This window comes from Desmodus rotundus, chromosome 2 (genome assembly GCF_022682495.2).
Source record: "Desmodus rotundus isolate HL8 chromosome 2, HLdesRot8A.1, whole genome shotgun sequence".
Classification (NCBI taxonomy): domain Eukaryota; kingdom Metazoa; phylum Chordata; class Mammalia; order Chiroptera; family Phyllostomidae; genus Desmodus; species Desmodus rotundus.
In genome coordinates this window covers 39,591,810-39,615,367 of record NC_071388.1, presented here as the reverse complement: position 1 = coordinate 39,615,367, position 23,558 = coordinate 39,591,810, and the positions used below count along the sequence as shown (strand labels likewise).

The window sequence follows — 23,558 nt, the reverse complement described above, 5'->3', positions numbered from 1 at the left end:
TGAAAAGCCCTTGCTAGAGGCCAGGGGAATAGCATGAGGGAGAGCAGCTGTAGCCCAGGCCTCCTGTAAACCCACATCAATAGCCTGGAAACATGGGATTTCCCTCTCCTTTACGAAACACTGTTTAATCTTTCATCTCTGGATGTCCAAATTTAATTCATCAGTTTGCTTTGCGGACAAGGTGCATTTCACATAGTGATAGTAGAGCAGCGTTAAAATAATCATGCCCCTGCTTCTCATTAGATTAACTACTGATAAATTATGTGCAGGGATTAGCCACATTTTCTACAGTTTTAAAATCATTTATTAAAATTACCCAACCTAATTTGCATCGGGATGAGTTTTAACTTTCTTAAAAATACGCTTAGGTCCCTTGATGGACCTGGAGAGCTTTATGCTAAGTGAAATAAACCAGGTGAGAAAGACAAATACAATATGATTTCACTTGTGTGTGCAATCTAATGAACAAAACAAACAAACCAAATAGAAACAGACGCACAGATATAGAGAACAGACTGACGGCTGTCAGAGTGGAGGGGCTTGGGGTCGGGGTGAGAAACGTGACTTGATTAGGCTTACACAGCAGTGTGGTGATCGCGAGAGGGAAAGGGGGTGGGGGAGGTAGAAGAGGATATGGGGGGACACGTGGTGATGGAAGGAGACCTGACTTGGGGTGGTGATCACTCAATACAATATACAGATACTGTATTGTAGAATCGTATACCTGAAACCTATATAATTTTATTAACCCATGTCACCCCAATAAATTCAATTAAAAAGAAAAAATATATGCCTAGGTCCCAATTTTCACGTAGATAATAAATGTGATATTTCTTCAGGGGCTTAACATAAACTTAGCAATGCTTTCTACCACTTATTTAATAAAAACCTCAAATTTTCTAAAGAACCATTCAGACTCTGGCTTCAAAACAAATCTGAAATTTGCTCCCCCCCCCCTTCTTTCAGGTGCTTGGAATTGCAGCCCAATAACTTGAAAGCTCTGATGGCTTTGGCTGTGAGTTACACTAACACCGGCCATCAGCAGGATGCCTGCGAAGCTCTAAAGAATTGGATTAAGCAAAATCCAAAATACAAATACCTGGTGAAGAGCAAGAAGGGATCTCCAGGCCTCACGCGGAGAATGTCTAAGTCTCCGGTCGACAGGTATCCTTCTCACTAATTACATTTATACACAATTAATCACCACAACGGTAATTAAGGAGCCTCAGCCCCCGCCACCACCCATTGCAGGTGGCCTGTGGGGAAGCGCTCTGCCAGACGGGCAGCGCTGATCTAAAAGGTTGAGCTGAGATCAGAGCCAACCTTGGGACACCTGGTCCACACCGTGGGCACTCACAGACATCTATCCGAGTGCCATACTTTAAAGCCAAATGCTTTGGGCATACAATTAACCCAAAATAAATTATAATAAGTAGGAATGTGCCAGGTTTTATAAAGCCTGAGAATTAGGTATGAGGAAAAATGGAAGTCCGTTCTTCTGGAATTTTGTTTCTATTGGCAATTAATCACGATGTGTTAAATTCTTTCTCACGGAGGCTTGGGGACCCGCGGCCCTAGGGTTTTCTACACTGGCAGGTGGAGGGTTGGTGGAACTCCCCTTCCCTAGCACTGTCTGTGCACAAGGTGTTTCATAACCACCAGCGGTATTTTTGCCATGCAGTGTTCCTCGTCCTCTCATTACACTATGATACTTTAAGCAAGATTTTTCCATTCTGTAATGTTCTCTTGGAACAAAGAACATAATAGTAAATCATTTGCGTTCATACTATTTGGATCACAGATCTAATTTTCCCCCTGGTAGCTCTGTTCTGGAAGGAGTGAAGGAATTATATCTGGAAGCTGCCCATCAAAATGGAGATGTGATCGACCCAGATCTGCAGACAGGTCTGGGGGTGCTGTTCCACCTGAGCGGGGAATTTAATAGAGCAATTGATGCATTTAATGCTGCCTTAACTGTTCGACCCGAGGTAAGTGCACAGCAAGAAACTGTAAGGTTCCCTCCGTTTAAAAAATTTTTTTTTCACAGGATGTACTTTGTACATTTTTGCTACATTTTATTTCCCTGCATCCAATGGTTTAAAGTAATCAGTACTAACCGAATGCTACTGTGGCTGTTAATACTTAAGTAGCTAAAATAGAAACGTGGATTGCCTGACAGCATCAAATGGTAGCTGCTGTTCCCTGATGAATGAGAGTCATTTCACAAAGTAGCCATAAAGATTTCTGAGTCATTTGCCACGTCATGGTCCCTGTCTGTGAGCACTGGGTAAATTTTTAGCCATCATCCTTCTTCCGCGGGGAAGATGAGAATCTTCCGTCACTGCGCCTTGTGCTGGTGGTTAGAGCGCTCCCCTTTCCTCCTCAGGACTATTCACTATGGAACCGTCTGGGGGCGACCCTGGCCAACGGAGACCGCAGCGAGGAAGCCGTGGAGGCCTACACCCGTGCGCTGGAAATCCAGCCCGGCTTCATCCGATCCAGATACAATCTGGGTATAAGCTGCATCAACCTGGGCGCCTACAGGTGAAGTACGGCCGCAAGGGGCGGGGGCGGGGGGGGGGGGGGGGGCCAAGAGCCCCGCTCAGCACCGAGGTTGAACAACCTGAAAGGTTGTTTGCCACTAAAAATGTCTGCTTTGTGGGAGGAATCCTCCCCCTACTCCTCCTCCTCCTGTTAAGGTTAAACTTGGAAACTTCCGACCCTGAGGCCTGTCGAAGCAGGAACAATTGGCTGTAGTGCTTCTCCGTCTTTACAGAGCAGCAATCACAAGGGCATCTCGGGAAGTGTAGATTCCCAGGCCCCTCCTCTAGAGATTTTGATTCAGTCACCGGGGTTGGGACAAGTTAGCTTTTAACACCCCGCCAAGTCCAAACTATTTTCCAAGGAAGGAAAAGACAACCTGGGGGTGGGGGACAGGAGAACCCAGCAAAATGGCTTAAGAAGAGTCCAGGGCCAGGTTTTGGCAAAGCACCACCAAGAATCCAGATTCTCTAAATCTAATTTACTAATAAAGTGAGTAATAAAAAAAAAATTAAGGGAAATAGTCATAAATGGTGAGTTTATGATGTGTAACGTTCTCCCTCTCTCGCGCTTCCTCTCTGTCACTCAGGTCGACATCCTCTCGTGTCTTTTCCCCATCAGTGGGTCAACAGGGACCACAGATGCCCTTTGTTTCTTTCGTGTAATGAACGTGTGACTTTTCTTCTTCTTTCTTCTTCTATTTTTTTTTAATTTTCTAAGTAAACAGGCATTGCTTTCATAACTGGAAAAAAGAGAACTAAATGTCAGTTTTAAACCCCACCAAAAAAAAGAGTCAAACCCTTTCTCATTCTCAGGAAGCCCCAGGCTTTTAGAATTAGACACGCTTGGGCTCGAATCATAGTTCTGCCACTTATTGCTTTACAACACTGAGCACGTAACTTTGAGCCTCAGTTTCTTCGCCTGCTTAAAAAAAGCAGGGGTTAATAATGCCGATCTCACAGGATTATTGTGCAGCTTAAGTGTAATTGCCTGGCACAGAACAGATGCTCAGTGCCGAGCAGGAATTAGCGTATGATTGTTACTGCCATCAGCATCAGCATCATTATTACTACTATTTAGATAAGTCATCAAATCAGAGAGCTACATAACTGGATTGCATTCTTTTGACATCTGAAGAATTGCTGTTTCTGAACTGCATGAAGACATTGTGCCTTTGGCAAATATTGAGGCTTTAGAGACTAGTTGCTTCATTTATAACAAAGGGATCTTAGAAAGCACATTCATTAGTCACTGGACTATACTCTGTCCCCCAAAAGGATCTTGCTCAGGTCAAAACCAGGAGAAGTGAGTGACCCCTGAGCAACTGATCTGTTTTTATTTTATGAACGCTGTGGAAGGGGCAGCTTGCTGAGGTGCTTGCTCATTTGCATCAGCTGTGCAGAGGGCCCGAGCGGACCAGTCTCTAAGGCCTGACAGTGTCTATTTTGTATGTTAACTTCATTCCTGGCTTCGTCTGATTTCCCTAACCCGATTTTATCTTTACTCCTTTTATTCACTTATTATTCACTTATCATTACTCCTTTTATTCACTTAAGTATGTTTTATGAAACACCTTAGGTCTTTTTTTCTTTTTTGGAACAAGGAGACATGTAAACACATACATACATACATATAGGCATATTGAATTCAATTAAAGGATGCTTTTATAAAACCTCTGGATGAGTTTTTTTCTTCATTGTAACTTCTTAGTGTAGAAAACATACTTGAGGGGTCAACAAAACACTTTCTTGGGTGTTCGAGGGTATAAGCCTCAGCAGGGCATCTATTTGCTGTGAAGGTCCCTGACAGGTGGGAACTGGTAACTCTGTGGCTGTGGGAACATTTTATCCTCAAGCAGACAAGTATCCTGTACCAAAGCAAGTGGATGTTAGAGTTGCTGCATCAAATACAAGTGACTAGTTAAATCTGAATTTCATATACATAGTAACTAATTTTTTAGGGTAAGTATTTTCCAAGTATTGCATGGGGCATACTTATCCTGAAAATCATGTGTTGTTTATCTGAAACTCAAATGTAATTGTGCATCCTGTATTCTTCGTGACTAAACCTGTCCATCTGGATCAAATGCAACTTTGGAACATCTCGGCTAAGCGTGGTGGGTCTTAAACTGTCATGCTGGGCATGGGAAATCTTGTGACGTGGTAAACATCTTGCTTTTTTTTTCCTGACCAAAAGAGACCAAGTGAGACCTAAACCTTAAATGAATTCTGAAAATAAGTTTAACTTGAAGTGTAAACATATGCACACAACCCTCAATAGAAATGTGACTCAGAAGAGAGCCAGGAGCTGGTAAAAACACTGCAGTGGCCACCGAACGAAGTCTGGGACCTCTCCCGCAAGAGCTGCAGGCCAGTGTGTATGAGCTGTAACACTCCCTGCGTGTCGTCTACACTTTCCATAAAGCATCAAAGCCAAGCTTTGGGAACTTCGGTATAACTTAAAACGCTACCCTTCTGTCCGTCGGAGCTCCAGGGTGGAGCTTAGACCAATGAATCTTAACCAATTTCAAAAGTGAGGGCCCCTTCTTAATGAAAAAGGAAATCTCATCCTCCTCAGCAGTAATACAGAGTGGGGCAAAAGTAGGTTTACAGTTGTTTCTATGGACAATAATCGAAAAATTAATAATTCCATAATTAAAAATAATACAAGAATAAATGTTTCGTGTAGTCATAGCTGGAAACCTAGGGATTCAAGCCTCGGGGCTCTGATAACAAACTCAGCTGAACCCGCTGCGTTTCCTATTTCTATTGCTAATAGGAAGAGTTAGGCCACTTGCTTTCTGAGTAAGGCCAGATGCTTCCTTTCAACCCTAGTTATATAAACCACATCTGCAGATGGATTACATCTTCAAATCACTCCTGCAGTAGGGAAAAGTGAATGCATTAAAGAGTTAGCAATGGTTTGGCCATTATTCTTTCTCTCCCACATGACATTCCTAAAATAAAAATTGCTTTGCTCTCTTCTTTCTGATTTCACTACATTTAACAATGACTTTCCATGAAAGAATCATGACAGAATCAGAAGGTTGTTCATCTGATGATCCAAGACACCATAGAAAGGTGGTTTAGGGTTTTAGAATAAAATAACTTCATCCATTATTATCGTCTTGTTTGCTCATTCTGAAACCTGTCATATGCTTAAGTGTCTCTTTTTCTACCCTCTTAGAGAAGCAGTCAGCAATTTTCTCACTGCCCTCAGTCTGCAGAGAAAGAGCCGCAATCAACAGCAAGTTCCCCATCCTGCCATCTCCGGGAACATCTGGGCTGCCCTCCGAATCGCACTCTCTCTGATGGACCAACCAGAACTCTTCCAGGCGGCTAATCTCGGTGACCTGGATGTCCTCCTGAGAGCTTTCAACTTGGATCCTTGAAGGAAAAGAAAAATAATAATAACCCTTTGTCTGTATACATCATTGAGAAATGCAAACCTATTTTATTTTTAATTCCAAAAAGGTGAAACCAGATGTTTGAAATGCCGTGGTGATAAACCCCAAGGGAATTCCTACAGACAATGCCCAGTCTCTGTTCAGATCCAAAAGCACAACACGTTGTCTAGAGAGTCAAGGTCAGGCTCGAAAGAAGAACGAAGAGGCTCAAGACAAACCAAGATTAAGTAACTATGTGAATACCCTTTTCACAAGCTGCAAGCTTATCCCAAAACATCTTTGGGTTTTTGTCCCCACTTGCGGCTGATGACACATCTAAGGAACGTGCCCGTGGGACACCTGGAGAAAGCACTGCCTCAGATCAGGGAATTCTGACTATTTCTGAACTGTCCTCTGAAATTCCTCCTTTTAGAAAGACTGAACATAGTTTGGGCCAAGGTGCATGCACAAATATTAACTCAACTAAAGAGAGGCATTGCTTAAATCTATTCCAATTTTCACTTCTACCTACTGTAGCTTTTTGATTCCCAAGAAGGAGCTTTGCTGTCAAAAGCAGTTTTTGCACTAGAGATTTTTGCTGTTCCCAATCAAAACTTTTTTGGGACTGTATATATGCACTTTAATATCTTATGTATGCCTTGCTGGAGTTTTGTTTTGTTGCTCCAATTTTTAACTTGGGGGTAAAAGATTTGAGAACTCAGCCTTGTTAGATCAATGGACCAAATAAAAACTCCTGAAAATAGTTTTTTCATAGGGTAGGGTTTTGAAGGAGTGTTTTTCTTAAAGCAGGTATGACATAGGGTATAAATATGCAAACACAGATCTTAGTCATGTGATGTCTGGGACTGTATGAACTTAAACAGGAGATAAGATACTGTCTCTTCATGCATTGTCTGCCCGGCAAAAGTGTGATGATATCATGATTTCTACTGAGTTAACATTAACTTGCTTAAATATCATATTTTCCTCGCTCACGAACTGCCCTGCACACTGATATTCCTTTTAAACTGTTAACATTTTAGGTAGTATTTCTTAAGAGTGATAAATACATTCTTCCTAAAAATTGTGTTTTCTTAGTTCTATAATAATCTGCATTGCTCACCCTTTTGCATTCTAAGTGAGAAAGGTCAGTATTTCCCAGCTGAATCTCACTGAATGGCAGAGGTTTCCTAGGAAAGACACATGCCCCTCTGGCTCTCGTTTTGAACATTTATCGTCCTGAACAACAGGACTTCGTGTTGGCAGTGGTGTTTTATTTCATTGATTACATTCCACTCAGTTCCTCGGAGTGTTTTGTGATTGTTGGGGGCTTAGTGATTATTTGGACAGAGGTCATTTTTTAAAGGATTGGAAACGCTGTTTGTAAAATGCTAACCACAATATAGTTTCGCCAATGCCCAATTCTGGTAATTTGTCCCAGTAAGTTGTCTCATTCTTCTTCAGTTTGTCTCCTTCCTTCCTCCAAGTCTTCTCCAAGGCACTCTGATCCCAGCTTTCTTGGAGTTCTTTGGTCAGTAATAGCTGGTTACACTAATGACTATAGTTACCAAGCAAAACAGCATTTGCATCAAAACAGTTCAGTTGATGGGGGAGCGAGCTGCTCCTTGTGAGGGGGACCATACTGAACTGGAGGTGCAGGTAGAAATTGTCTCCTCTGTTACATTTGAGATTCTTGGCATAGGAAGGGGTCTCAGGTGAACATGAAACCACAAATCCTTGAGGCTTACACATATAGGGTGTCCAACCCATGGCCCACAGCCGCGTGTGGCCCAGGATGGCTATGAATGTGGCCCAACACAAAATTGTAAATTTACTTAAAACATTGAGAATTTTTTGTTTTTGTTAGTGTTTGCGTATTTAATGTCTGGCCCAAGACAACTCTTCTTCTTCCCATGTGGCCCAGAGACACCAAAAGGTTGAACCCCCCACCAAAAAGAGTCGAGGGCTCTGTGGCAGAAGCTTGCACACTCTGTTGAAGCAGACTTGGGCCGGGGGTGCCTTCAACTGGATGGACAGCAGGAGGCAGAGGCCATAAAGCGCTCACCACCAGGCAGCGGTGACTCCGCAGTCACCGCCTGCTTCCCTAGAGCTCAACAATATTTGCAAGAACGGTATTCTTGACAATTTTAGAATCCTAGAAACTTGGCCTGGGAAGGACTCTTGGGGCCAGCCTCCAACCCATGGTAGCTGCCTGTTAGGAGTATCCCTGATGGAATAGCGCGCCCTCTGGCGTGCTCCCTCCTCCTCCCCATCTCTGTGCGTTCGTGACACCGTTCTGTATTTTCAATGGTAACTGAATTTGCAGTAATAATTATAGGCTGTTTTCTTAGCTCTGCAGCCACTGTGTACGTGAGATCAGTAACAATTTAACGTCTGACAGTGGGGTGACAGTTCTTTGATGTAACTTGATTGTTGCCAAGTGGTGGCAGATTCGGGGCCCGTTTTAATTTGCTCTTTGAATACAAAGCAACTTCAGACTCCAAGGAGTTATTTTAGGGGAGAGTAAACAATTTTCCATTCTCCTCATAATTTGGTAATTTGCAGAGCATTTGGGAGGACTTTCTCTGATATATCTAGTGTCCATCAGAACTAAGATTTTCATAAGCTATTTCCTGTCAAGAAGTGCAGAATTATTGCCCAAGACATTTTTCACTGAAATTTTTAATAAAATTAAGGCAAAACAGTTACTAAAAAGCAAGTCAGAGCACCACCCAAAATTAAGCAGCAAAATTTTAGAAGTCTTTATTGTATATATTTTTTTAAAGTGTTTTCACAATTTTTTAAGGCAAAACTTTTTTGGTATCTTATTGTCATGGCATAAAATTGTCATTCATATTACTCTTTTCATTTGAAAGAGTAAAATGACCTTGGTTCCCTCTGAGGCACTCTGGGAAGGCTTTGAGTTTCTTTTTTCTTTTATTACTCAGTAACAGCCCACGATCCCCTAGAGGACAATACAATTTTACAAAAGTGGCCACTCAGTTGCATAGATGTGACTTTCAAGGACCGAGGTCACCAGGAGACTGAATGAAAATGCAGAGAAGGCCTGTGATCACTGCCGAATTCCAAATACATTACACCTATGTCTGGTGGTCTATCTGTGCTGCTACACCTTGATGTGAGGAGGAGTTGGAGGAATGGAGAAGAGGAGGGGAAGGAGTAAAGCGTCTGCTTACTGGGCCATTGGCATTGAGTCATCATTCCCTGTGCTTTCTCCCAAGATCACTCCCCATGACCCTGAAAGAAAGGCAGATCTTGTCCACAAAAGCACTTCCATAGAAAACTGTGAGCTGTGCTTTCTCAGCCAATCTGAGTTTCAACTAAAACAGCAAATTAATGATATTTAACTGTGTTGGAATGTCCAGGACATACTCACTTTCACAGTTTTATGCCATTTCTTCGTTCTTTTTCTTTAAAGAGAGCTAGTGTATTGAATCTTGGGTCCATGTTTAGATACTCCTACTAGGTAAATCTTTCTAACATAGTCTTGCTACACAAGCAAAACTTAAACACAATTGTCCAGTCCCACTTGTAACAGGAGCTCCCGAGCTATTTACCATAAACTTTGCCAGCTCCTTGGGAATGTAAAAGGCAAGATGGTCTTTTTGTGTCCTTTCTCCATTTGTCCCTGAATCAGTTCCACAGGAGTGGGCTGTACTTTCACTGGGTGGTTGCTGTTCTCTTCTGCCTTGAAATGCTTCTGAAAGCATTCTTGAAACAGGGTATTCTGAAGGCTTACTTCCTGTGCCATCTTTTTCAGGCCTCCTATTTTAGAAATTATTGCACATGCATAATTTAATGCACATACATCATTTTAACTTTGTAAAATAATTTCAAGTTCATTCCCTCTCTGAATTTTGCTACAGTTTCTCTATCTTCTCAGTATTTACAGAACTGGTTGAACTATAAACTGTTTTGAACTAAGAAGTAGATACATATTTTTTTTTTTGAAGAGTGTTGGGAGATGAACTCTGGCATAAGGTTTGTAAAAAAGCAATTTTTAAAAAATAAAACATTTAACCTCAGGTACAAAAATAATGCATGCATTAGTACTTGCAAATCTGCCTACTTAAATTACTAACCAAAGCATGCAATATAACTTTACTGAATGTAAATCTACCCAGAGCATGATTAAGTTTCATAGGGTAGCTTATTTTCCCTTGCTTCTGAACAAGGAAGCATTTTCATGACCTTTGTGTTACAGTTTTTGTATTTGCTTTTAATATCCTGTCCTTGAGATTGTTTACAGGCCATCACACCGAACTGGACAGATATTCACGTGTCTGTTTGTGCAAAGTTGCAGTAAGTGAGTGCCAAACTAATCTTCTGGGGAATCCAGGTACTTGGACATCCAAACGATTTTTAACAACCAGTAGAGGCAAAACAGATCCAAAACTTAAGCAAAATCCACGTATCTGAAAGCTCCTAAACACAATCGTGTTGATTGCTTCAGCTCAGCTCTGGGTTCTACATGCTGAGTAGTACATGTCAAATTGTTTTCTAAAAGCTTAGGAATTAGGAAGACTGGCATTCTGAATAAGGGGAGGGGATAGGGTAATGTCAGGCACATGCAAACCACTGCACGGCAACGTGAACATGGGGCCTTAAAGCCCACACGTCACACAGCTAGTGTGTGGGTGTCACCCCATTGTCCTCAACACAGCCCTGTTCATACGGCAGGCTAGCTACTTGGGTCCATAACTCTAAAGAAGCTGGACTTGGTCAATATGTCTAAAAACATTGAGACTCAGGGGTGATGAGGTGATTTCAGGGTCACTGAGACCAACTCTGAAGTCTTCTCACTGCCCTTTTTTGTCATCCCTGCTGTATGAAAAAATAAGGACAAAGAAACCAGAATTGGAGACAGTAGAGCTCGGTAAGGCAGTAGGGGCTCCTACCTTAGAGCAGCTGTCACCATTTCACACCCCTACAGCCCCCACACATACATATGAGCTTGAAGACAGAACCCCGAAATACACGGCAAAGAAAACTGAAGTGTGAGGTTTAACAAACTCAGATGTGGTATTTTGCCTTGAGTGAAGTTTCCGCTACTTGCAGCCTTCGCAGAATGACCAAAATAACACACTCTAGAAACAAGGGCGCCAGTCTCAGAACAGGTTTCTCTGCAAGAGCTAACATGCGATGTCGCAGAGCGTCAGAGCAAAGCCCTGACAGGCTCGGTGGGACCCTTTTTCAAAGCTGCACTCAAAATAATATTAAGATGGAAAAAGGGACAACTTCCTCAACAATAAAATGTGCTTTTTTTCTTTGAGCCTCTTGGAGAAGGAAATGGTGTAACACAAAAAGGTATGGGGGTAGACACACTCGACCAGGTCGTGAGGCACATTCACTGAGGCACAGAAAACACGGGCACAGATACCGACCGGAAGAAAGGTTACCAGGAGTTAAAGGAGATGTAGCAAGCCTAAATTTTTACCGGCGTCCTTCAATTTCCCCCATACTCTCTAACCCGAACCTCTTCAATTTTCATTGCCCAAATTTGTTTACATTTGTTGAAGAATAAAACCTGATTAATTTAATAAACTTTTTACAAACTATAACAAGCATTTATTAACTATTTAGAAAAGACATTTCTATATATTTTGTATATCTATGAATACTGTATATCTAGTCTAACCTAAAAATATTGTTTTGAGACATTCTTCTGTGATGCTTCCTTATGCTCAGTAATGTTTAAAATCTTGGGATTTTATTTTTAAGCTAAAATAGGTAACAAAGATGAATTTAACTTAAATGTTTACATTGAGTTTCTAAGTTAACACCCTGAATTAAGTGACCCATAGTAAATTAATGGCAACGCAGGGGGGTGTAGAAGTTACTGGCACACTACATGGTAATGTCTGTGTATTCAGTGAAATATTATGTATCATAGCACAACTCTGTTGGGTATTAAGGCTTCTTCGTAGTAGTTCTCTGTGTTGCTCTTTGAAATAAAATTACCGTCATAAAAATAATCTATTATATTGATGTGTTTAATTTCCTCAGTTGGCTTATAATATACAAAGTATCAAGAGTAAGGTAGTATTTTTGTATTATCACTGGAAGCATGCCTTCCTTTTCACATTACTAAACTGTATTTATATTTGTGCAATTTTAAACTATGTTTTCAAATAAACTTTGTGGCTTCAAGATCTTTTCAAAAATCTTTCAAAATGAGATTTGGGGATCAGAATTACTTCAACTCCAATAGAATCCAATTTGTACTGCTGGTTAAAAAGGTCCTTTTATTGAATATCACCACACATGATTTTGCATGAGTTAACTGAAATCAGGAATGCATTTTTAGAGATAAAATAGAACTTTAAATTCTTCCTCTTTTGTTAGTTTTTTAAGACTAAAATATTATTTAACCTAAAATTGGATTTTGTGATTTTCTTAAGAATAAAAGTATTAAAATATATTTCAGTTTTAGGGTCTTTTTTTTTCTTTTTGGTTAGTCAATAAGTATTTGAGCACCTACTATGTGCAGGTACTGTTGTAGTTCACCAAAGTGGTTAAGTAAATTAAATCAAACATGCCCTTGAAGAGCTTTGATTTCTGTAAGAGATCAAATAATTTAACAAAAAACAATGTCATGTGCTACAAAGTGCTAGAACAAGGCAAATAAGGCATTGTCTATAGGTAGTCAGGAAACATTTCTCTTAGGTGACATTTGGGCTAAGATTTGAACAACATGAAGAAGCTGGCCAAGTAGGGTTGGGGACAAGCATTCCTGGCAGAGTCAACAGCTAGTGCAAGATGCCAAGACAGGAATGAGCTTGGTATGTGTTCAGGGAGAAAGGAACTCAGAGTAGTAAAGGCTGGGAGCTGGGGGGACCTCAGGAGATGTCTAAAGGTGGGAGACCACAGGAGGCCTTCTTAGAGAAAGGAGGTCGAGGGCAGATTCGCCCCCAAGCAGAGAGAAGACAGAGTCAGAAATTTCCGTGTTTCCGAAACATTCACTAAGAGTCCTTGAGTGGTCAGGTTAGTGATGGAGGCAACAGCAGGCTTGGATGAAGACTGATTACATCAGGAGACTGGGGTACCCCCTTCTCCCTCTTCACTGTCCGCTGTCTTGATTTGAGGCAGGACTTGACCTTGGTGGAATTCCATTTTCTCCTCTGTAAAATCAAGCTGGGCATCTTTCTTTCCTGCTTCACTGTTATTCTATATAAAGTAAAAAATATTGCGGCTTCTCTCCCAAGCCCTTGAATAATTCAAAACTTTTTTTATGTCTTCCACCCCCATTGGGAAAAGACTATGCCAGGCCAAGGAAATTTCTCTCAAGATCCATAGTAGTATATTCAGCTTCCTAGTAGACATCAAATAGAGGTCTAACAGGCATTTCAAACTCAACACATCCCACTCTGCGCTCCTGATCACCTTTCCTACCATCTCCCACCCCATCAAGTCTTCCCTATCTTAACTGATTGCAACCACCTTCTTCGGTTGCTCAGAACAAAAACTTTGAGGTCAGCCTTAGCTATTCTCATTTCCTTCACATTCCACATCCTATCCATCAGGAAATCCTACTGGCCTTACCTTCCAATGTAGCCAGAATCTGACCAACCTTACTATGTATATACACCCACTGCTACCACCCCATCTGTCTGAGCCATCTTCCTCTCTCACCTTGCTCACCACAGTAGCTCCCACCTCCATCCTTGCCCTTCTATCATCTAATCTAAACAAAGAACAAACTTCCTGAAACTGGTCAGATCAGGCATTGCTCTCCTTAGGTCCTTGTAATGGCTCCCCTTTAGCACTCAAAGCCACGCCTTCCAACCGCCCCTCTCCATCCTCCTCTCCCACTACTCTTCCCCCTCATTTCCTTCTTTCAAACCCCCAGTCTCTGTGCTGCTGCTTGGACAAATCGGGCATGTTCCCACACTGGAGCCTCTGCTCCAGCCGGTCCCTCTGACAAGCATATCCTTCCCCCCAGACATCCGTTGGGACGACTCCTTCATTGCCTTCAAGTCTTGGTTCCAATCTCACCTTTCTGCCTTCCCTGAGTGCTCTATTTAGGACCACGATCTGAAGCTCTACACCCTGATCTATGTGTTTTTTTCCCCATAGCACTTAATATCTTTCAACATTATATATAATTTACTTATTTTTACTTAGTATCAGTCGCTCCTTGCTAGATAATAAACTCAACAAGAGCAGAGATCCTTGTCTATTTTCTTTAGATACATCTAAGAAAAATAATGCCTAGCACATAGTAGATGTTTAGTATTTATTGAATGACGAACCACACTATATAGATTAACAAAATAAATGGGCTTAAAGGTCCTATCTCTAGAAAAATGCTTTTGAAAAAGTTACGGATGTTGGTATAATTTTTTTTAAATGGTTTTAGACTGAAAAAAAGGTCAAAACCTCCATAGGGTCAAAATACTGATGGATGTGGGTTAAAATGTTAAAAGAGCACAGTAAAAATATCCTGCGCCCACTGGACTGTCAGATGCTTTACATAACTCATCCCAAGGATTATTGTGCCCACTGCACAGATGAGAAGACCGACTCTCACGATATGAAGTGCTTACCAAGGCACATAGCTAGTGTGTTGGGAACAGGATTTGAACTCACCTGTATGCCTCTGTTCTTGCCATTATACCACCCTGCCTCCCTATGTCACTGACTCGTCCTCATAGATCTTTAAATAATTGTTTGCATAAAGACAAGAACAACTCACCATTTTCCTATTAAATTTCCCACCGAGTGAAGTTTGTTGTGACTCCATTTGAAAAGCAGGACAGTAAATTCAAACAGAGCACACGCAGTGGGCACCGTGGGATACAGCAAATGTGTGTGACAGTCCTGAGTCACAAACCTATCGCCATCTTGGTCATTTCTCCTCTTACTCGCTCACCAAAACATACGGCACAATACTATTGTTGGTCATTTTACTTGGCTTTTAAACATATATAGGTTCAGCCCTGGCCGGCATGTCTCAGTTGATTGGAGCATCGTCCTGTGAACAGAAGGGTTGGGGGTTCAATTCCTGGTCAGGGCACCTACCTAGGTTGTGGTTCCATCCTCCCCAGTCAGGGTGAGTACAGGAGGCAACCAATCGGTGTTTCTCATGTTGATGATTCTCTCTCTGTCTCTTTCTCCCCGCCCCCCAACCCATTCCTCTCTAAAAGCAATGAAAAAATGTCCTTGGGTGAGGATTAAAATACATATACATTCTTCTTAAAATTGTAAGCACTAAATGAACATATTTTAGCATACCAGGTATGCTATGGTAGGTAAAATAATGCCTCCCAAAGGTGTCCACCTCCTAATCCCTAAAACCTGTGAATGTGTTATCTTACATGCAAAAGGAACATTGCAGGTGATTGAGGATCTTGAGATAAGACTATTCTGGACTCTCCGGGTGGGCCCAATGTAATTATAAGCATCCTTGTAAGGGGGAGGCAGGAGAGCCAGTCAGTGATGTGACAATGGATGCAGACACTGGACCGATGGCCATGCTGTCAGGAAGCTATAAGCCAAGGAATTCAGGCAGCTTCTTGCAGCTGAAAAAGGCAAGGAATAGACAGCTTCCCTGCTGACACCTTGATGTTAGCCCTGTAAGATGCATTTTCAGACTTCTGACCTAACAAATGTATTGTGTTAAGTCACTCACGTTGTGGTAATTTGTCAGCAGCCATGGGGAATTTATTCAGCCTGGAAACGTGGTGTCATAGAAATGCTGAAATGCCCTGATACAACCGGTGTCTATTCCGCTGGTCCCTGCATTAAGGTAGCCACCAGCAAACTGAAAGGGAACCGCAGGAAGGTCTCAATTGACTCCGATATGCCACTTGAGATCCAGTAGAGAAAGTCTAGGACACCCGACCTTCCCTGCCTTGGCCCCTCCCTCCTTCACAGGTGTCATTTGTCATGGCTGATGTTCCTCTCTTGAGGGGACCAGGCATCCTTGGTGCCCACACAAAGAAACCCTGAAAGGAAATAAAATTAGTCACTGTCTCATGTTACCTGTTCCACTGATGGATGAGAACCTACGAAGAGAATTAGTTTACTTGGCATTTTGCAAAAGAAAAAAAATAGTCATAAAGGGACCTCAGATTGTGAGAATAGCTTTTAATTTTAAAACAATTGAAGCAATAAATCATCCATCTCTCTTTCCATCCCAGGCAAATACTCTCCCAAAACATTTGAGATATTTTAAACACCAATTGTGACTAGTGCAAAATCAAATAAATGCAAACGGTTTCAGGAGCCAACATCGAAACCTGCTGGGCAGGTGGGCACAGGCGACAAGCTCAGCCCCTGCCGAGGCCGAGAGGAGCGGCGCATCTGGAGCGGCAAGATCTACAGAGTATCTCAGCACACGGGCTCTGAACAGACTGAACAACACCTGGGGAGGGGAAACCACAAAAGAATGTTGCCTAAAGCGAAACCCATACATCCAGCACCCTCATGTGGCTGACATCCTCAGCACCTGAAAGTTGCTCAAAAAATAAGTCTCAAGTTAGCAGCTTCCAGGCAAAGCTGAAGGAAGAGGGTCTGGGCCCATCTGCTGTTGTATTTTAATTGGACTCTTATACATACTGTTTTTTACATAGAAAAACCTTTTGTTTTCTGGAAGGTATCCTGTGCCTCACAGTGCTCCCGACTCCAGTAAAAGTATTTCTGTTGCTTCTTCTATCCGGATGCTTCAGAGAATTACGGTCCACACCCGAGGCAGTCTGCTGCCTGCCCCACACAGCTGCGTCTAGATCAGCATTGCCCAACGAGAGTCGTGTGTCTACTTTAAATTTTTTGGTAGCCATATTAAAAAAAAGATAAAAACAAATGTTTAACTTTAGTATCTTGTATCTAAAATATTGTCATTTCAGCATGTAATCACTATAAAATAGATAAAATATTTTACATTGTTTTTTTAAATTTTTTTGGTACCAAGGCTTCACAATCTCAGTTAGGACAAGCCAAATTTCAAGAGGCCGTTAATTGGCCAGGTGTGGCTACTGACTACTGTATTGAATAGCACAGGTCTAGAGAATCCTAATATAAACTCTCAGCATGATTTACCGAGTAGGGAATCTGTGGCACAGTGACCTTGTACACCAACTACTACAACAACCTTATACAGACCCTTGTTTTGTAACCTAGGATTTCTGCCCTGGGGTGAAGGACAGAACCAGACTTTTTCTAATCCTATCCCTGGTCCTGCCCCATCCCCCTTCACCTCCCCACAGATGAGGTGATTTAATCACTGGGATCCTACAAGATGAAAAGACATCTTTCTGTGACAGACAACTGTCTCTGCATTTATTTGGGGATCATGGCTAGAACTGAATTAGAATAAGAAAATAGTCTATAAATGTGACAGATTTAGCACAAGGTGGTTCTGAGGTTTTTCAGAGCGGGAGGTATTTTAAATGCATTTTTTCATTTTTGAGGGGGATGGTAACAAAGCACCTCATGGACCGGAAAGTGGAGAATTTTAAGACTGGTGGGAAAATGGGAAAATTAGCAAAGAAAGTGGGAACAGAAGTCAGGGTGGGGACATTAAGTGAGACAGGCCCTGAACTAGGGTGGATAAGCTGTAAGGAACCAAAAACCTAACATCTAATCTATGCGCACCATCACATCTTGCACAGCTGACCCCAATAGTAACCACGGGAAGAAAACAGCATTGACTGTTAGAACAAGAAGGGCCTTCTGTCTGGGCTTCTCTGGTCCAACCCACTTATTTTAAGAAAAAGGACCAGAGAGGTGGAGTGGCTCAGCCCCATCACACTCCGGGGCGGAGTCAGGCTGCAAAGCCAGGTGCGCCCACCAGGAACTGCAAGCGAGGCTCCAGGGAATCGATGCTGTTGGGAGTCCCAGAGCCCAACTGCTCACACTAGACCTCATGCAGCCCCAAGTGAGCACAGCGAGCGACAGGCACATTCTCTTGTTCGGGGGAGGAAACAGCTAAGTCAAAATATTGAAGTAATTTGATGTAAAATGGCATTAAAATGTAATTCTTCCAGTAGTCCTTTCTGTATACTTATTTCCCTTAAACAAAAAAAATCCAGTTAGGTTCCCAATTTGAACCTAACTGGATTTCTGATTAGTTATATGGACGTCTAGGTCAACTGACAAAATAAAAACTTTGATACACTGTATTTGCCAAAGACACATTCATTGGGATCTTACACAAATGGATATCAAAAGGTATTTACAGGAAAAGGGGCTCTCTTTCACATGTACACCCAGACACAGTAAGAACTTCACGATGACACCGCCACGCCTCACACAGACGACTCCTAACTGGCAGATAATCCACTGGCAAAATCCATACATTAGTCCAGTTTTCAGTACAAACAATCTCATCTACATGTGTAAAGTTAAGCGGTATGTTCCAGACATTTATTCCAGGGAAACCTGCTTTGTATATACTAAGGAATACACACAGATACATTTTTAAGCAAGAAAGAAACTCATTATTTGCTCCAGTTTTTCTCCAATTGTCCATCTGAGATAAAGAATAGCACATATACAAAATTTTGCCTTGTAGAAATAGCCCTTTGTTTTCTGAGGCAGGAAAAAAAGGCAGCCATGTTACACTTTTTTATAATACGTTTAGGCATCAAAAGGGCTAAATTAATTTTTCTATTTAATTAAATATTGTGTGGTCTATACTTTTCTATGCTGATTTTATACCATTCATTATGCAAAGTTTTATTATAAAATTTTTACTTTGTTCAAAATACACGTTATCTTCGTCCACAGTCCAATCCAAATCCCCAATCATCCCCCATGTCCCCCCAAAAAGGCTTTTGCTTTGTAATAGCAATGAAAACCGGTCATTTTTGATGTGTGTTTGGAGTCATTATTCTAGGATACTCACTCTGCCCTAAGGAGACTAGATTTTGTAAGGCTGCTTAGCGTGGGGATTTCTACAGGAGCCAAGGACTCGTGTAAAGGGGTGGGCTGCTTTAGGACCTCCGAGTCGGCGTTAACATGTGACACCGGTGGGCAGAGTTTAGTAGAGAATTACTGCACCATGAGCTCCCTCCTTATGCCAATCTCATTTGTTCCCAAACTGAAGAAAACAGCAGACGAGAGAAGGGAGGGAGCATACTCTACTAGGACCCACCAGGGCACTCCACCTGCTACTCTTCAAAGGTGTGTCATATCGCATGTCACCATGTCTTTGAAGCACAGTTGGAAAAAGAGAGGGTGTCCCCACTCCATTGTGCAGACAAAGAAAGTGAGGCACAGGGAGGCTGAGGGACTTGCCCAGCTAGGAGCAGCACCCCGGTCTCCAGGCGCGCCCCTGGGCTCCGTGTCCTGTGCTCACAGGGCGTAGCTGCTCTCCTGTGCGACAGGCCCCGTCTTAACCAGGCAATTCACAACTCACCAAGTCATAATCCACTGTCTGTGCTGTATTTCACCCAACTGGTTCTATTTTATTTTCCTATAGTTTCTAGCAAGATCCTTTCTACCAATCATATGCATGTTAAGTGGATAGCAACAAACCCTTTTACATTTGACTGAATGACCTGAAATAGAAACTCCAGAGAGACGGAATTCGGTACAGGGCAGTAGGAAAATTCTACAGCGCTACCATTCCATGTTTTCACCACATTTGAAATTCTGATCTAATCCTAGGCTGCAACTAATACGCTGAAATACCAGATGGAAATGATGGCCTTTCATAATGTCATACCAAGTTTCTTTGCATCCGAAGCCCTTAAAGTGCCCAAGATCACATTGTTGGTGGCAGCAGATACACAGTGAAGGCAAGTCAGCCAAGAAAGGACACAGATGAGATTCTGGCCTCAGAAAATGTAGAAACAGAGGCAGGCAAAGAGCTCAGGGACAAGAAAAATACAGACAAATTTGGGGCACTTAACATGATTCCAAGGAGTTGTCATGCATTGTAGGAAGTGATCAGCTAAAAATACACGTTATGCCTTACGGGGAGAGCTGCTGGGAAACAGAATTCACCTGCCTTTGGCCAAGAATACTGCTGGGCTGCTGTGGGCATCTGGTGTTGTTACGCCACCAAACGTCACAAACCCAAGTGAATCCTTGACAGCACTTAAAGGGACACATTAGTCCTTTTTATGCCAAAAATGTTAAGTGGGGAACTAATTTTTTTAACTGTTCCTGAGTTAAAGTTTCTTTAAAATATTTACTTGCTTTGTTCCAGCCATGCTGAATGCCAACGGTTTTAACCTTTAAAAACCAACCCGCCGCAGATGTCCTCCTCGACTGTAAAGGTCTCAGCACTCGCGGTCTCACCCTCTCACACAGTCGCACAACTGTACTCTGCATCTTGAGTCGATTCAATTAAAAATATTTCATTACAGATGCTCTAATCCCCTATACATGGACAGGTCAGAAATTACTGTGTTGAATGAAAACACTATGTCACAAACAAAGCCCAGCCTAGTTACTGATTCTGGAAATGAAACCACAGTGGGCTTTTCCTTCGTTGTGGGTGAGGCCACACCACTGACCCCCAAAGCACAGCAGAGGGCTAGTGGCACAATCCTGTCTTTGACGTGCCAGTGGCAGATTCCCCGCCAGCAACAGGAATACTTTTCTTTTTTTATTCATTCTCTCCTTGAACATTTATAAAAAGAAAAACTATCTACAGTAGTGTATCATCACTAATAGAAATGTCTTCCCAGTCTTATTTCAGAAGGCGTCAAATGATGTTCTTTAAATAAACTATAAATACCCCCATGTATTCCTTCATGTCTGGCTGTCCCAACTTCCGTTTTTCCTTTTTATTTTTGGCAAATTAAAAAGGCGTATGGCTTGTCGCCGATCGTACATCTGAGGTCTAGCTCGGTATCCTGCGGTAAAAGTACATGTAGCCCAGGTCTTTAGGGGGCCGTTCTGAGGCACAAACTTTGTGGTCATTGTAGATCACCCATCTGAAAATAAAAGGCAGAGGCATTTGAGGGATTTGAGTTGATTCCAGGAAACTTTGCAGAAAAAAGTTACCATGCCATACTTAACAAGAATCAAGATGTTTTAAGATAACCAAACTCAAGTGTGTTGCATAGAAACAAACAGAATGACAGTGGGAAATTACAATTGCTTTTTTATTCTCAAGCTCAATCAAAAAGTAGTTACTAAAAGAGCCTCTTAACCTTTCAAACACTTTGATCTCTTAGTTCTTTTTGCAGAAATCCATAAATAACCTCAGAAATTGAATCAAAGAATTATGTACCACACTGTTTGTTTCAGGACTCGGTATAAAACTAACTGAAAATCAGAAGTAAACAGTCATGCAGTGAACTGTTATACAACTATTAAAATGTCTCAAAGAATATTTGGTAGCTTGAGAAAATAATCACAATATAATCCAAAGTGAGAAAAAGCAGGCTACAAAATTATATGGGTATATTAAGCTTTTAGAAAAGTTATAAATATAAATTCATATTTAAATGTATATATTTATATGTAGTATGTGTGTAGACAGACTTACACACTCTCTCCCAATGAAAATAATAAAACAAAGAGAAATATACCCAAATATAGACAATTATTACCACTAGGCTTCCAGATGGCATTTTTGTATGCTTTTATACTGTACCAAAGTGACGAATTTTGTGGTTTTTGAATTATAATTGAACTATTTCCCTTAAGTATTTTTAAATGAGCTATCGGGTTTGGTAATAAAAAGAATTCAGTATAAATCAAGTCCCTGTGCTGAACTATTTCATGAATTAAGCCAAGATAAGACTAAAAGATACACCAAAGAGGAACGCAATCGAGGGCTGAGCGAGAGCTGGTCACAAGTGCAATTCGAGGCATGGGGTGAGAAGTCAGCACCCTACAGGAGAGGCCAAGGGCACGTGCTCCTGTAGGGTCCATGTGGCCTAAGCAAGGGCGCAGACCCACAGGCCGCTCGGTGGGGAGCTGCAGGAGGGGGAACCAGCAAGGCCTGTGGGGTCTGGCCCCAGGGGAAGGTTCTGAAGATGGCTGCGGCTCACACCCACAACTGTCTCATTCCCAGTTCACCACACACCTAACAATTCTACTTGCAGCCAGGAAGCCTACTGCGAGGCTGCAAGAAAGCCAAACACTGACTGCTCAGGGCTGCCAGATAAATCACAGAATGCCCCCTCAAACTGAGTATCAGGTAAGCAACAAATAATTTTTTAGTTTAAGTATGTCCCGTGCAATATTTGAGACATAATAATACTAAAAAGTTATTCACTGTTTATCTGAGATTCAAATTTAATAGGGCATCTGGTTTTCTTTTGTTGGCTTAATCTGGCAATCCTATGAAGATTCCAAACATGACACACACTCTGCTGTAGCGTGCATCTTTACTTGGGGAAGTTACCTTGGTGTGAAGCCATGATGTGGCTTTGAACACCAGCTCTGACACAGCTACCTACTAGCTCAGACCAAGCTATTCGGCCTCCCTGAGCTCCAGCGTCTCAGGATGTAAAGTGGCCTTAAGAGTATATCCTACAAGACCACTGTGAAAACCAAATGAAGTAACAACACATGAGCACCTAGTACAGTGCCTAACACACAGGAGTCACTCAATAAAACAGACATTTACCTTCTAAAAAAGACTCACCTTCCTTCCTTTTTGATATGGCAGACGTAATGACCGCTCATTGTCGATGTCCCCATGTGACTGATGAATGCAAACAGTTCGTACACTGTGGAGGAGGAGACAACTCAGTGACAAGGCAGCACTTCTACAAATCAACAGCATGTCTGACCAGAATTTAAAGCCAGTAAGTGTGCAATCCAGCCAGTATGAATGGAAAGACAAGGTCTACTTACCTTGCTATATACCAAGAACACACCCACCCAAAGTGACACCAAATTCAACCTTCAAATTCATAACAAAGCGGGACATAATCAACATACAGCTGACATTAAATTCATATCTGGAAGGGTTTTAAAAATCCTGCAGCCTGATCTGGTGGCAAGTTCGTGGGTTTCACAGGACGGTCCTTGCTCTCTCACATTCAAGCAGCGTAAGGGCAGAGAGGCTGCTTCATCTTTCTGGGCTCACATCTTCAAAAAATGAAAATCCACCCACTTCAGGAGGTTGGATGAGGCTTCAATGAGCAATTCAGAATAAAATACCATACAAATGTCAGGACTGTGAGGAAGACAGCAGACAGCTGTTACCATTCATAGAAAGAGACGATGCTTCAGAATTTACTCCTTGTGATTTCTGACTTGCTCATGATTATAAACTATAGGAACCAAATTCAGGCTTCATGCTTTCTGAACAAGGAGATATACAGCCTCTTAGAGGGTGAGACAGATGTTTATTCTCTAACAAGTACCTCCTGCCATAAAGCACAGGATTCTGTATCAAATCCGTGTTGAATGAATGAACTTCAGCTCCTGCTCTCCTGGCCAAACTCAGACCAACACAACAGAAAGTGGGCTCCACGGACAAGTACCAATCTGCTCTGCAAACTTACAGATCACAGCAAAACAGGTACAGAAACTGACTGTTTACAAACTTTTATAATAATCTGAGAATAATATTCATGTCTGCTGAATTTAATAAGGAAAAAATAGGCTTGCCTATTTGTTTTTCTAGTACTCAATCTGATTGCATTTTTCTAAGTACTGGTTCTAGACAGACCATCTCCCTTTCCCCACCCTCTCC

At 41.9% G+C, this 23,558-nt stretch overlaps 2 protein-coding genes across 11 annotated transcripts in view; one reads left to right on the top strand and one right to left on the bottom strand.

Moving 5' to 3' along the window:
• The window catches only part of PEX5L (peroxisomal biogenesis factor 5 like), a 208,557-nt gene extending 196,635 nt beyond the window's left edge, over positions 1–11,922 (top strand). For all 10 annotated transcript variants that reach the window (XM_045198349.3, XM_045198357.3, XM_045198348.3 and 7 more), the window contains 4 exons: positions 967–1,164; positions 1,823–1,988; positions 2,387–2,544; positions 5,728–11,922. In XM_045198349.3, coding sequence (XP_045054284.1) covers positions 967–1,164; positions 1,823–1,988; positions 2,387–2,544; positions 5,728–5,932 — 727 coding nt within the window. In that variant the 3' untranslated portion in view covers positions 5,933–11,922. The remainder of the gene's footprint in view (positions 1–966; positions 1,165–1,822; positions 1,989–2,386; positions 2,545–5,727) is intronic.
• A 4,094-nt stretch (positions 11,923–16,016) lies between these two features.
• The window catches only part of USP13 (ubiquitin specific peptidase 13), a 103,003-nt gene continuing 95,461 nt past the window's right edge, over positions 16,017–23,558 (bottom strand). Inside the window, exons 20-21 of the mRNA XM_053918113.1 lie at positions 22,500–22,584; positions 16,017–20,835 (exon numbers count right to left, since the gene is read on the bottom strand). Coding sequence (XP_053774088.1) covers positions 20,742–20,835; positions 22,500–22,584 — 179 coding nt within the window. The 3' untranslated portion in view covers positions 16,017–20,741. The remainder of the gene's footprint in view (positions 20,836–22,499; positions 22,585–23,558) is intronic.